The following is a 13115-nucleotide window of genomic DNA, read 5'->3' as shown; positions in this document are numbered from 1 at the left end:
ATTTTCGTCAACGAGGTATTTAACAAGCCATGAAATAGTCCGATTAAAATTATATTATATAGTATTGTGTTACATTTTTATCGAAAAGAAAAATGTTTGTTTTTTTGTAATATGATTTTCACGTAAGTTTACGTACTGTCTCGTTTCTTGCAGCTTCTCCCGTCTTCTCGCTTGGCATACTCAGGATTACATTTGCAGTGATAGCTGCCTACGGTATTGACACACTCTTGGCTACAAGTCCCCGGAACATCCACACACTCATTGATGTCTGAGAACAAATACCAAATAGTTCAACGGATGAAGCAAAAGTCAAAAGCAATTTGCACTTCAATGGATTAATCAAATCTTGTGTGTTTAGTCAAAATACTTACATAATAATTGAAAAGACTTGAGTTACCAAACGTTGAAAACAATGTTCATGCTAAAAGTAATAACATCAACAAAAACAACAATAACAAAAACAACAACAACAACAACAAAAACAACCTTGATTGGTGCACCGGTCATTTTATCTTGCAACAACCCATGAACAAATTAAAAATAGTTTAAATACTAAAGGAAACGAATCGGTTACTTATTTAGATGCAAACACATACAAGCTATATGTACACAAACTAAGGCTAGATGTAAACACACACTGGCGGGATGAAAATACACACTGGCGGAATGTAAACACACAACAACTAGATGTTAACACACAAGCTAGATGTTAACACAAAAGCTAGATGTTAACACACAGAAGCTAGATGTTAACACACAAGCTAGATGTAAACACAACAGCTAGATGTTAACACACAGAAGCTAGATATTAACAAACAAATTAGATGTTAACACAAAAGCTAGATGTTAACACAAATAAGCTAGATGTTAACACACAAGCTAGATGTTAACACAACGGCTAGATGTTAACACACAGAAGCTAGATGTTAACACAGCAGCTAGATGTTAACACACAGAAGCTAGATGTCACATCCCACATAGGCTAGATGCAAGCACACACAGGCTATATGCGATCACACACACAAGCTAGATGCAAGCATATACAGGCTAGATGCAAGCACACAGATATGCTAAAGAAAGCACACACAGGCTAGATGCAATCCCACACAAGTTAGATTCCAGCACACACAAGCTAGATGCAATCCCACACAGGCTAGATCCAAGCACACACAGGCTATATGCGATCACACACACAAGCTAGATGCAAGCATATACAGGCTAGATGCAAGCACACACACAAGCTAGATCCAAGCACACACAGGCTATATGCGATCACACACACAAGCTAGATGCAAGCATATACAGGCTAGATGCAAGCACACACACAAGCTAGATCCAAGCACACACAAGCTATATGCGATCACACACACAAGCTAGATGCAAGCATATACAGGCTAGATGCAAGCACACACAGGCTATATGCGATCACACACACAAGCTAGATGCAAGCAAATACAGGCTAGATCCAAGCACACACAGGCTATATGCGATCACACACACAAGCTAGATGCAAGCATATACAGGCTAGATGCAAGCACACAAATATGCTAAAGAAAGCACACACAGGCTAGATGCAAGCATATACAGGCTAGATGCAAGCACACACATAAGCTATATGAAAGAACACACAGGCTAGATGCAAGCATATACAGGCTAGATGAAAGCACACACAAGCTAGATGCAAGCACACACAAGCTTGATGCAAGCATATAAAGGCTAGATGCAAACACACACAGGCTAGATGCAAGCACACACAAGCTAGATGCAAGCACACACAAGTTAGTTACAAGCACACAAAGGCAAGATGCAAGCATTCACAGGCTAGATGTAAGCACACACAGGCTAGATGTTATGAAACACAGGCTAGATGTTATAAAACACAGTCTAGATGTACACATGCAAATTCGAGACGTAAACCTGCTACCTGCTAGATGATATATTTAAACACACACACACACACACACACACACACACACACACACACACACACACTTAAACATACACACGCACACGCACACACACACACACACACACAAACACACACGTACTTGCAAGCACCGCCAACTGAGGACACGCAACATTTCACATCCAAATGAGGACACCATTTTCCAGGGTGTCATTTCGAAAAATAATTACGTCAATGTGTTAAACGGACTTAAAGCTATCTGGGTAGAGGTTTAAATACGTAATCATTTTTTAACAAAACACCGCCAACCAGGGACATTGACACACCCAAAAAATGCGAACGAAACACCTCCAACCAAGGACATTCTGCCTCCGACCTCCAAATGAGGACAATTTATTACCAGGCAAATTTGAAGAAAAAAACAAAGCGGTTGTTCGGGAAACGTTATACGTCAACCTGTTCGTTGTGTGATTTGACTGTAAACCCTCATTTAAGAAAAAAAATATACTCGGACAACGAAGAACCCAACGGGGGTCACACCGACCTCATTGGTTCATTTGTTTAACATTCTGCATGGCGTTTTTTAACAGATTCCGTCTGTCATTCTTACATGTTTGCTTCCTTGGTCCAAATATATTCCTCGATATTCTTTGTTTACGACAAATAACAACTTCTAAATCTCAGAATCTCTCCAGGATGCACATTATCAAGTATGTTCATTCTAGATGGACCTTCGATTTCGATTTCATTATTCTGTCAAAGTCGACATTGTTTCTCCGTTGTGTTTTTTTCACTGGTCCATGGGACTCGTTTCGTGGCCGTTGGAGCGCTAGATGGCAGAGTTGGTGTCATGGACGTTGAAACACAGGCTCGCGGCCTTGGAGTCATGGTAGTTCCGGCGCTGGGTCGCGTGACGAGATACGTAGTCGTTTGAGCGCTAGGTTGCGGGGTTAGAGTCAGAGTAGTTACAGCGCTGGGTTGTTTGATGAGAGACGTGGTCATTAGAGCGCTAGGTCGCGGGATAGGAGTCAATGTCGTTGAAACCATCGGCTTGTGATGAGACACGTTTTCGTTAGAGCGCTAGGTCGCGGGAATGAAGTCATGGTTGTTGAAACGCTGAGTCGTGTGATGATAGACGTGGTCGTTAGAGCGCTAGGTCGAAGGAAAGGAGTCATGGTCGTTGAAATGATGGGTCGTGCATTGAGAGACGTGGTCGTTAGAGCGCTAGGTCGCGGGAATGGAGTCATGGTTGTTGAAACGCTGAGTCGTGTGATGAGAGACGTGGTCGTTAGAGCGCTAGGTCGCGGGAATGGAGTCATGGTCGTTGAAACGCTGGGTCGTGCATTTAGAGACGTGGTCGTTGGAGCGCTAGGACACTGGAATGGAGTTATGGTCGTTGAAATGCTGGGTCGTGCATTGAGAGACGTGGTCGTTGAAATGCTGGGTCGTGCATTGAGAGACGTGGTCGTTAGAGCGCTAGGACACTGGAATGGAGTCATGGTTGTTGAAACGCTGGGTCGTGTGATGGGAGACGTGGTCGTTAGAGCGCTAGGTTGCGAAATTGGAGTCATGGTCGTTGAAACACTGGATCGTGTAATGAGAGACGTGGTCGTTGGAGCGCTAGGACGTGGGAATGGAGTCATGGTCGTTGAAATGCTGGGTCGTGTGAAGAGAGAAATTGTCTTTAAAGCATAAGATCGCGGGATTGGAGTCATGGTCGTTGAAACGCCGGGTCGTGTGATGAGAGACGTGGTCGTTGGAGCGCTAGGATCCGGAAATGTAGTCATGGTCGCGGAAACGTTTGGTCGTGTGATGAGTGACGTTGTTGTTGGAGCGCTAGGTCGCGGGATTGGAGTCATGATCGTTGAAACATAGGCTCGTGGGGTTTGAGTCATGTTCGTTCCAGCGCCTGGTCGTGTGAAGACAGACTTGGTCGTTGAAGAGCTGTATCACTGGTTGGGGTCGTGGTCTTTGAAGCGCTTGGTCAGACTATGCTGTCAATATACAAGATAACACTGGGCGGACACTTATTCTTAGTAAATCAATTAGGTAATTGTCCAGATAAGGCGTTGTACGTATGTAAATCAAACAGTTCAATGGAATTTCGCTAGATTTCGCTTATGTTTATTTTATTTAATCAAGTTCTGCCCGTAATCATTAGCTGCATTATGACTTTGAACTGCCATGATGCTATCACTACATGTGTTGTGGTTAATGAACTTAGTAAGATGAGATAGCAGTGACTGCACTTCTCAGTCAATTTATATGAACATTTGAAGAAACAGAGTGATCCGTGACAAGAGATCCGTGTGCGAAGCATGCAACCGCTTGGTTCTTTAAAGCACCGGCACTTTCCTTTGTATCACCAGAACAAGGCAAGAAATGTTTATTTGTCATACACGTGTGTTAACAAATGAGCTATTTTCCGACACGTTTAACATCATAATAAGCAACATCATAAAAAAGTGCACAGCGGGAAAGAAATACAAGATATTAAATTTAATGCCGAAAATAGAATGTCACAAAGGCAATCATAAAATTGATTCCTAAATAGTGGGTGATTAGGAATTAATTGATTCACACAAATAGAAAAATTATCATTTTGGGCCAAGGCATAAGAATAGCTAGCATAAATATAGCCGTGATCCATGACAACTTTATAAATATTCTTATATATGGTTGACTTCGCCAGCATTCTACGATTTTGAATAATATATTTCCTTAACTTTTTTCTTAATTTCGAAAATAAATTTAGATAAAACAAATAGGACCATGGGATATTCATTTGAAAAACTTTGTCGCCAAACACTGTGAAATCTACGGTCATTTTTCAAACTTGCATATTTTAAAGCATTTTAATACTGTAATTTGATAGCTGTATTGGTAGGGAATTTCTTATGCATTTTTTTTTCTTTTTCATAAGCCAAACTTCAATGAATAAAGATTTTTTTTTCAATATATCTATAGAGTCGTATATCACCCAATAGGGCGGTGTTTTACCCTATACAGTTATTCACACTATTACCAAATAAGTTTACGGTCGGAACGCTCGAACGAAATTTAACAATGAATTAAGAAATAATAAACATTTTACATGATCCCCGCAAGGGCCGTGTTTTCCGTATACAAATATCATAGGGCCTTACTTGGGCCGCATTTTACACTAGTTTACAATCGGAACACCCTGACCATCTCCGCCATAAAACGACGGCCGAGGTGTTCCGATTGATTACTGTAAAAGGTTGCGTTGCACTAAATTTGTGATGGTTGGCTTATACCATATTTATCGAGTACCGCGATTGATTTGTGTTTATATACGAAGTCGATACATGTGTATTTATTGCAAATATTTACACCATAATAATAACTTAAAAGGTATAAGTTTTAGGTAGGCAAACAAGCTCTGTCTCCGGTCACCTGCCTTAAAGTGACACTCTTATTCAAAATCAACTCATACCCATGTATAAGAAACATACATTTTAAGCGATAAACCTTTAACTACTTACTGAATAATACATATATGGAAAGTATAACTTACTGATAGCACGATTGTTATCGTGTATTTAATGGCTAAAAACGCAAAAATATTAAATGATTGGTGAATGCTAAAAGATTTCCTGTGATAAACAATAGTCGTATCAGGTTGGAATACCGTGTTTTCTGCAACTTTCTTTCAAATATAACTCGGTATCCTTCATAAGAACCATTGTTTTGACATTTATTCATCCTTTTTGGTATTTTTAAACAATCGTATTAGTTATGGTAAATCTTACATGGGTATAAGAGTGCATCTTTAAAAAAGGGTAGGTTTGACGCCAAATCTTTTTTCAAGTTATTATTTTTATTACCAAAATTTACCCTTTGTGACCCAAAACCATAGATTCTGTGCTTCAAAACATCAGAAATTCCAGCATTAGAATCTTTGACATTATCTAAAGCCTAAAATACTTCAGTGTCCTACTTATGGTGAACCCAAGCATAAATGTATAATGAAACTATGTACAATCCTCCAATGTATATCATTGTCATGGCAAAGGGTTACTTCATTTAATGGAGCGATATCTTGGTAAATTATCGTTAGGGTGCATGTAATGTAAATTCATGCATATAATTATGTATGATTATTAAATGAATGCAAATTAATAACCAGTTCTCTTCATTATAATAGCAGGGTTGCAGACCCTTTAATGCTAAGAAATATCAGCCTCGACTATAGGCAGATAAATTACCCATTTTTTACTTTCAAAAATCCATTGTTCGAGTGCTCTACACTTATTCGAAAAATCATGTAATGTTTGTTCGAGATTTTCTCAGTTTGTTCAGGCGCGTAGGAGCTGGTACCACATGGGCCGTGGCCGCGGTCCCAATATTCTAGCTAGTAACGGCAATTGGGCCGCCAAATTTGATACCATTTTTTTTTAAATTGTATTTCAAATGAAGCTACGCGCATATATATTAATACATGTCTGACACGATATTGAATATACAGGTCACCATGGCATGATTACTCTAATTGATTAAAATGAATTTAATGTGTGTGATTTATTAATTTGTGACTATTTGTGACTGTTTGTATTTGGTACAGAAATAGAAAATACTAGTATTAAATGTGTGCTTACAAACGTGTCCATAACATGTGTATTACTGTTTTATCATATTAGCATTTTCTTTCTCAGTGAATAAATGTTACCAAACGATATTAGTTTTAGATCTAACACCTATTTGAAATGTAAAAAGGTTTAGAGAAAAAAACATGAAAACAAAACCTGAACTCACTGGAAATCGAGTCTTTCAATGCTTACAATTGAAAAAAATCACCCGGGCGTGACACGAGCCCACCCCTTCCGCGGACCAAATGTCATTTGGAGTCCTTTGCGCCTGATGTGTTCGTTTCGAAAGATACCCCGCTTGGTATTTTCCTAACTGTAAACTTTATTTCTATTTTTGTTCCTAGATATGATCGTAAGAAGAACACATGGATTGATTTGTTCGGCCCCTACTCACCCCCCCCCCCACCACGCCCTTCCATCCGGACTAGTCAGAGCCATTCATGTATCTTAGTTCTGGTCCATAAACGAAATTCAATCCACCAGTGTTAAGTAATGTTGAGGCTCTTTACTACTTGAAATATTTTTTGTCTTCGGCGAGTAGGATCTGGCTGCCTTCAAATGGATGGAACTTGGAAAGGGTGTTTTAATGTATTTGTGAAATGCTTTTATTATGTTGTTGTTGCTATTCATTGAATATATGATCAGACCATACTTTTTGCATTTTTGATGCATGAAAAATGCCTAATTTAGCGACGCCGACGGGTATCAATCCAGCGAATTCGTACGGTACTACAGAACAGAAATGTTGTCGGTGCGTTTATAGGTCAAGCTGGTAAAATCTTTCTCACTGTTTCTTTCTAAAAAAGTAACACCTCTGCATATTGTAACTCTTATATGGAAGTAAAACAGATAGTCATACTAACTGCCCTTAATTTCAATGGCTATTTCAGCGTGTGATAACGACTGCGTTGAAACAACTGAATCACCCAGTGTGTTACATCGGACTAATACTGTAATGTAATGCGAACAACGCATCATCTTGTGGAACTAAAATGACTCCTTTGCACTTTAAGGATGTGACACAGATATCTGTTTGCATATACATCAAGGATAATGTCAGCAAGTCAGTAAAGTTTTCAGAAGTATTTTATTGGTCTGATTGTAATACTGTAATAGTTAAGTGTCAATTAACAGAAACTTCAGATGGATGGATATATTTATATAGCTGATCATTACAAGACAGGTATTAAATACGAATATATCAATACTAAGTATTCAGTATAATGTAGACAAATGGATACAAATACATGTCAAAAGAACCTCGGATACATAACATGCTCGGATATGTGAAATAAGTACATAATTATCAATAGCCGGAAAGTAGATGATTTTTATCTCCAAAGAGCAGAATTCATACTTTTATTTATATGATAAAATATGTTGAAAGTCCACTTTACACAACAATCACTATTAAAGTCTAAACTTGATTGTCAGACTTTCCCCTGTTAGTTAAAATAACTTACAAGGCATATCTTATTTCAACATTGAACCTTGATCTTGCCAAGGTCAACAAGAGCGCCATGAAGAGAACACCAGCGCTTGTCTGTTTTTTTCTCCTTCGAAAATGAGGCATAACTCAATACAAACTAAAGCCAGAGTTATGCCCCTTGATGTACACATGCATATTGTCCCTGGCAACATCTTAACCAAGTTTTATTTAAATATGAAGTGATTTAGTTACTGTCCGAGGTAAAATACTGCATGATGCCCACAGCCCTGACAGGTGCCAAGGCATATCACAATACCAAGATACTTTTTTCTGAAAAATTTTCTTTTACAAAAAATAATGCATATCAAATTTCAGAAATAAACAAATCTTCATTCATTGGCTCTAGATACAATTCAACCAAACAAATACTAAACGTTTTGATAGCAAACAGAAGAAAGTTAATACATTTTTGTTTGACATGTTCATACATGATGATATTTCATTTGCATTTCATCAATTTATCCAACAACACGAAAAACATCACATCACTGAGAAGTGACAGAAGCATTCAATACAAAGCAATACCACACACCATTATTTACCATGGAACAAAAAAAACAATTGATTACACTGGAGTGTAAATGACCACAAACATCATGGACAATTCTAGCAAAATCACCTCCAATTGAGGACAAGTTATTACCATATTCAATTTCAAATTTTTAATTGTTAAAAAATAAATAAAAATAGAACAATATCCAAAGAAAATGTCAATCACTGATGGTATTCAGATATAAAGCTTAAATCAAAATGCAATCTAGTCTATTCTATAATTTAAAGTATATATTTGTTTAATTGTTTGCTTTTTGATGAGCCTATTGCAAGGCCAGTTGCCTTGTTCTAATGTACCCTTTCACCATTGTCCTTGATCGCCTGGCAAGAATTGGATACTTCTTTATAAGTTCTTTATAAGTTCAAGACATTCTAACTTATTTTTGGTGGAGTATTAAGCTTAAAACACTTTTTAAGGCCATTTTCTACCACGTCTTCTTCAGCCTAGCTCCAAGGTGTTCTGACTGTGGCTGTTCGTTTTTCCTAAAACACAGAAATACAGGCTATTTTATAGACAAAAAAAATCACTATATTTTCATCTATTTTGAGCACTAAAATATGAAAGTGTGTTCTTGATAGTCCACTTTAGGACAAATAACCATAAAATCCTATATTAAAACATGTTTTATCAATTGAAGTTGTCTAGGAATTAGCAACAGTGCCTCTGCAAGTCAATATATAAATATGACCTGTATTCAAGATGATGTGTTTTCACTGATAACCTTTATATTATTTGATTTCTTAATTTGTACAATAAAATGGGCACGGTAAGCAAACTCATTTTTCTGTAGCACTGACCTGAGCAACATGTCTAACAGTGCTATATAATATACATTGTTGTCCATGTTAAACATGTTTGACTTCAGGATTTTATTTGATATGTAGAAATTCAATTCAAGGCCTTTCTGTTAAATACAATTAGATATTTTCACTGTAACTTTTTACACTGATCAGTAACATGACACACATTCTGGCTAATTTAAACACTGAATAGGTTTTTTTAAGATTACAAGTATGGTTGTTACACAAAATTAATTGTACACTAAGGAAGACAACAGAAAAGCCTGATCACAAAAGTGCACTTACTCCTTTACAGAAACAACACTTTATAAATCAAATTTGCTTTAAGAATAGAAATTTCTAATTGTTACAAATTTCAATATGATTCTTACATGGTTTGTGCCAATTCCAGCATTTACGACTGCTTCGAGTTGACCTATGGAGACAAAAACATATTATATATGCAAATAGGTCTGCTATGTTTCTTAACGCTAACAATTAATGCTATTTATAATAATGAAACAGGTGTCTCTCAACAAGTATTATTTGAATGAAATTGATGTACATTAACAAAACCTCTTTCTGAGGACTTTTCTAAAAATATCACCTCCAATGGAGGCCAGTTACTTTTATTAGACACCATGCCTGTATTGAGATCTCAGGTATTTCAAATTTCCTTGATGCCTATTATTTAAAATGCAGTACTGGTTCTGAAATATTGAAGGTGTAGTGTTTTTAATACAGGAGATAATTTATCTCAAACACACACACACACAACTATCTCTACACAACTAGGCTAAAAGAGACATGTTGCAACAAAATGACATAGTATTTTGTCTTTTGAACCTCTGGTATTTTGATTTTGTTCTGTGGTAAGCATAATACTGAAAAGAAGTATTCAGCTTTACTGATTGTAAGCACATACAGGTACATATATTAAACATTTCGGTTAATGATAATGTTATTTACATACAATGATGTACAACCAAGATTGTGAAATGACCTTCAACCTACGACTAGAATGATGTCAAACTGATTTTAATATCTCTGGTGGTTTGAATTTCTTATTTGTTAAGCAAATTTCTACATGTAGTCATCACCTCAAAAGACAATGAATTTGGTCGAACACCCATTGATGTCCAAATGAAGACACTTCATTCCAATCACTTTTAACCCATTATGAAAACTACATTCCAAGACTAATTCTTTTACAACAAGGGCAAATCTATACATGAAAACATCAAATATCAGGCACCCGTTCATCTTATATTATAAAAACGATAAGTGTACCTATTTCAGTCCCTGGTTGATCAACGGAGGCATCAACATTATCAACATCCACATCATCAGCATCCACATCATCAGTATCAACAGTATTCACATCATGGCACTGTCCAGCTGCAATACAAAAACATCACATCACTGAAAAGTGACAAAAGCATCAAAAACAGAACAAGATTATACATTATGGTATTTACCATAGAAGAAAAACTACTGAATATAGTGCAGTGTGAATGACCTCCAACTGAGGACAATTCTAGCACAAACACCTCCAATTGAGGACAAGTTATTACCTTTGGACAACACATAAAACTATTTCATAAATATCTCTTGTTTCAAATATCATCCTTATCTAGGCACTTCAAACAATTTAGTCTTTAAGACAGGAGGCACGTTTAAAGAAAGTATTTTAAAGAAAACCCACTGACAACCAATATAAAAAAACTTCTGCAACTTCTAGTTAAGAAACAAGAGCTGTTATAAGACAGCGCGCTTGACTACGCCGCTTTGACTTAGAAGTGAAAACAATAACAATGTTATATGTGCCTGTCAAACACAATAAAACAATCAAATTAAAAAAGTGAACAAGAAGCGGGATGTGATAAAACCAGGTTTTTAATGATAGGCAGAAGAGATTCAGTTTCAACTGCTTTCTTCTATCTTTAGTAGCAGTGACCTTGATGACATGGGCCCCAAACACAATCCCATGGAAGTCCTCCATTAACTCTTCCTACATATTAAGTTTGGTCACAGTATGTCAAACATAACTGAAACAGTAATCTATTTTTAGTAACAGTGACTTTGACCCAAGAGGGCCGAAAGGCAATCCATCAAAGCTCTGCATATTGTCCTATATTCCAAGTTTGGTCACACTATGTCAACCCTTACTTGAGATATTCAGTACCGGTACTTAGCATATTTCTATTTTTAGTAGCAGTGACCTTGATTCCATGGGCCCCAAACACAATCCAATGGAAGTCCTCCATAAACTCTCCCTACATATTAAGTTTGGTCAAAGTATGTCAACCATAACTGAAACAGTAATCTATTTTAGTAACAGTGACTCTGACCCAAGGGGGCCGAAAGGCAATCCATGAAAGCTCTGCATAAACTTGTCCTATATACCAAGTTTGGTCACACTATGTCAACCCTTACTTGAGATATTCAGTACTAAGCATATTTTTATTTTTAGTAGCAGTGACCTTGATTCGATTGGCCCCAAACACACTCCAATGGAAGTCCTCTATAAACTCTTTCTACATATTAAGTTTGGTTAAAGTATGTCAACCATAACTGTTACTACATTTTCCTGTTCTACAGAAGTTCATTACTTTTATTTGGATTGGTTTTTCTTACTCAGCTTAAAGACCGACTGAATTAGTTTCAGTAAGTTATCTGTCCTCTGAAGGTACCTTCACCATTTTTACTTTCCTGGGCTCTGTTAAGGTAGTGCGTGGATTCCCTGTGGGCCACTCACATTTTTTCATATAGGTTTTCCAATTTAAAAACTTGATTATTGTACCTGAGATGTTAAATTTCTCTGATTTTTGATAGTTAGAAATAAGTTACTTGGAGTTTTTTTATACTGTGTTTGTCAATTTTTGACACTCGACAGAATAGTTTCAAACTTACAGCCTAAAGTTGCATTATGGCTTGCCTGAGCACCTAGGTATATCTAAGGCATTTATTAATTTCATAGTTAGTTTGGTTTTTACAGTGTTATTTCCATTTGAATTTAATTAATGAACTTGAATAGATTGTATAAAAAAATGCAAACATCTCAGTTGTTCTTCACACCCAACCTCCCTGCCTTTGCCCTGTGTCGAACCTGAGGGTTCTTGTAACCGCCCGTGCGGCTTACTACTACTTGTTGAGGTTCGGTTACACAGTAATCTATTTTTAGTAACAGTGACATTGACCCTAGGCGAGCGAAGTCAATCCATGAAAGCTCTGCATAAACTTGTCCTATATACCAAGTTTGGTCACACTATGTCAACCTTTACTTGAGTTATTTAGTATAAGCATATTTCTATTTTTAGCAACAGTGACATTGACCTAGACCATAACTCTAGGGGCCCAAAACACAATCTCAGAAAAGGTCTCTATAAACTCTTCCTATATACCAAGTTTGGTCTATTTATTTCAAACCTAGCTAAAATTATTCCATTCATAAGGTGACTTTGACGCTGCCTCCCACCAGCCGCCCGAACAATGACGCAAGTTGACATTCAAATAACTGGTTTTCCCTTTATGAAAATGTGGTTAAGAATATATATAAAAATGTGCCTTTCAAAAAATATAAAAAGATAAATTGAAAAAAAAAATCATTCCCATAATTTGTATTAAGGGTTAAAATGGAGTTATGTTCCTTGTTCTAAGATGGTCGTCAATAATTATGCAAAGTATTAAGGGCATTGAATGAAGGGTATAGACGTTTTTTTATTAAAATCCCAACTTGCCCTACAACTTTAACCTGCCCTTTAACTTTAACCTGCCC

The 13115-nt window shown here is 36.9% G+C and overlaps 1 protein-coding gene across 3 annotated transcripts in view; it reads right to left on the bottom strand.

The window, feature by feature from the left end:
- LOC128240624 (low-density lipoprotein receptor-related protein 2-like) overlaps window positions 1–13115 on the bottom strand; it is a 145934-nt gene that overhangs the window by 45299 nt on the left and 87520 nt on the right. For all 3 annotated transcript variants that reach the window (XM_052957329.1, XM_052957330.1, XM_052957331.1), the window contains one exon: window positions 137–268. In XM_052957329.1, the coding sequence (XP_052813289.1) occupies window positions 137–268 (132 nt within the window). The remainder of the gene's footprint in view (window positions 1–136; window positions 269–13115) is intronic.

This window comes from Mya arenaria, chromosome 7 (assembly GCF_026914265.1).
Source record: "Mya arenaria isolate MELC-2E11 chromosome 7, ASM2691426v1".
NCBI classification, from domain to species: Eukaryota; Metazoa; Mollusca; class Bivalvia; order Myida; family Myidae; genus Mya; species Mya arenaria.
The sequence above is the reverse complement of the archived record's forward strand: the minus strand, read 5'-3'. Positions and strand labels throughout refer to the sequence as shown.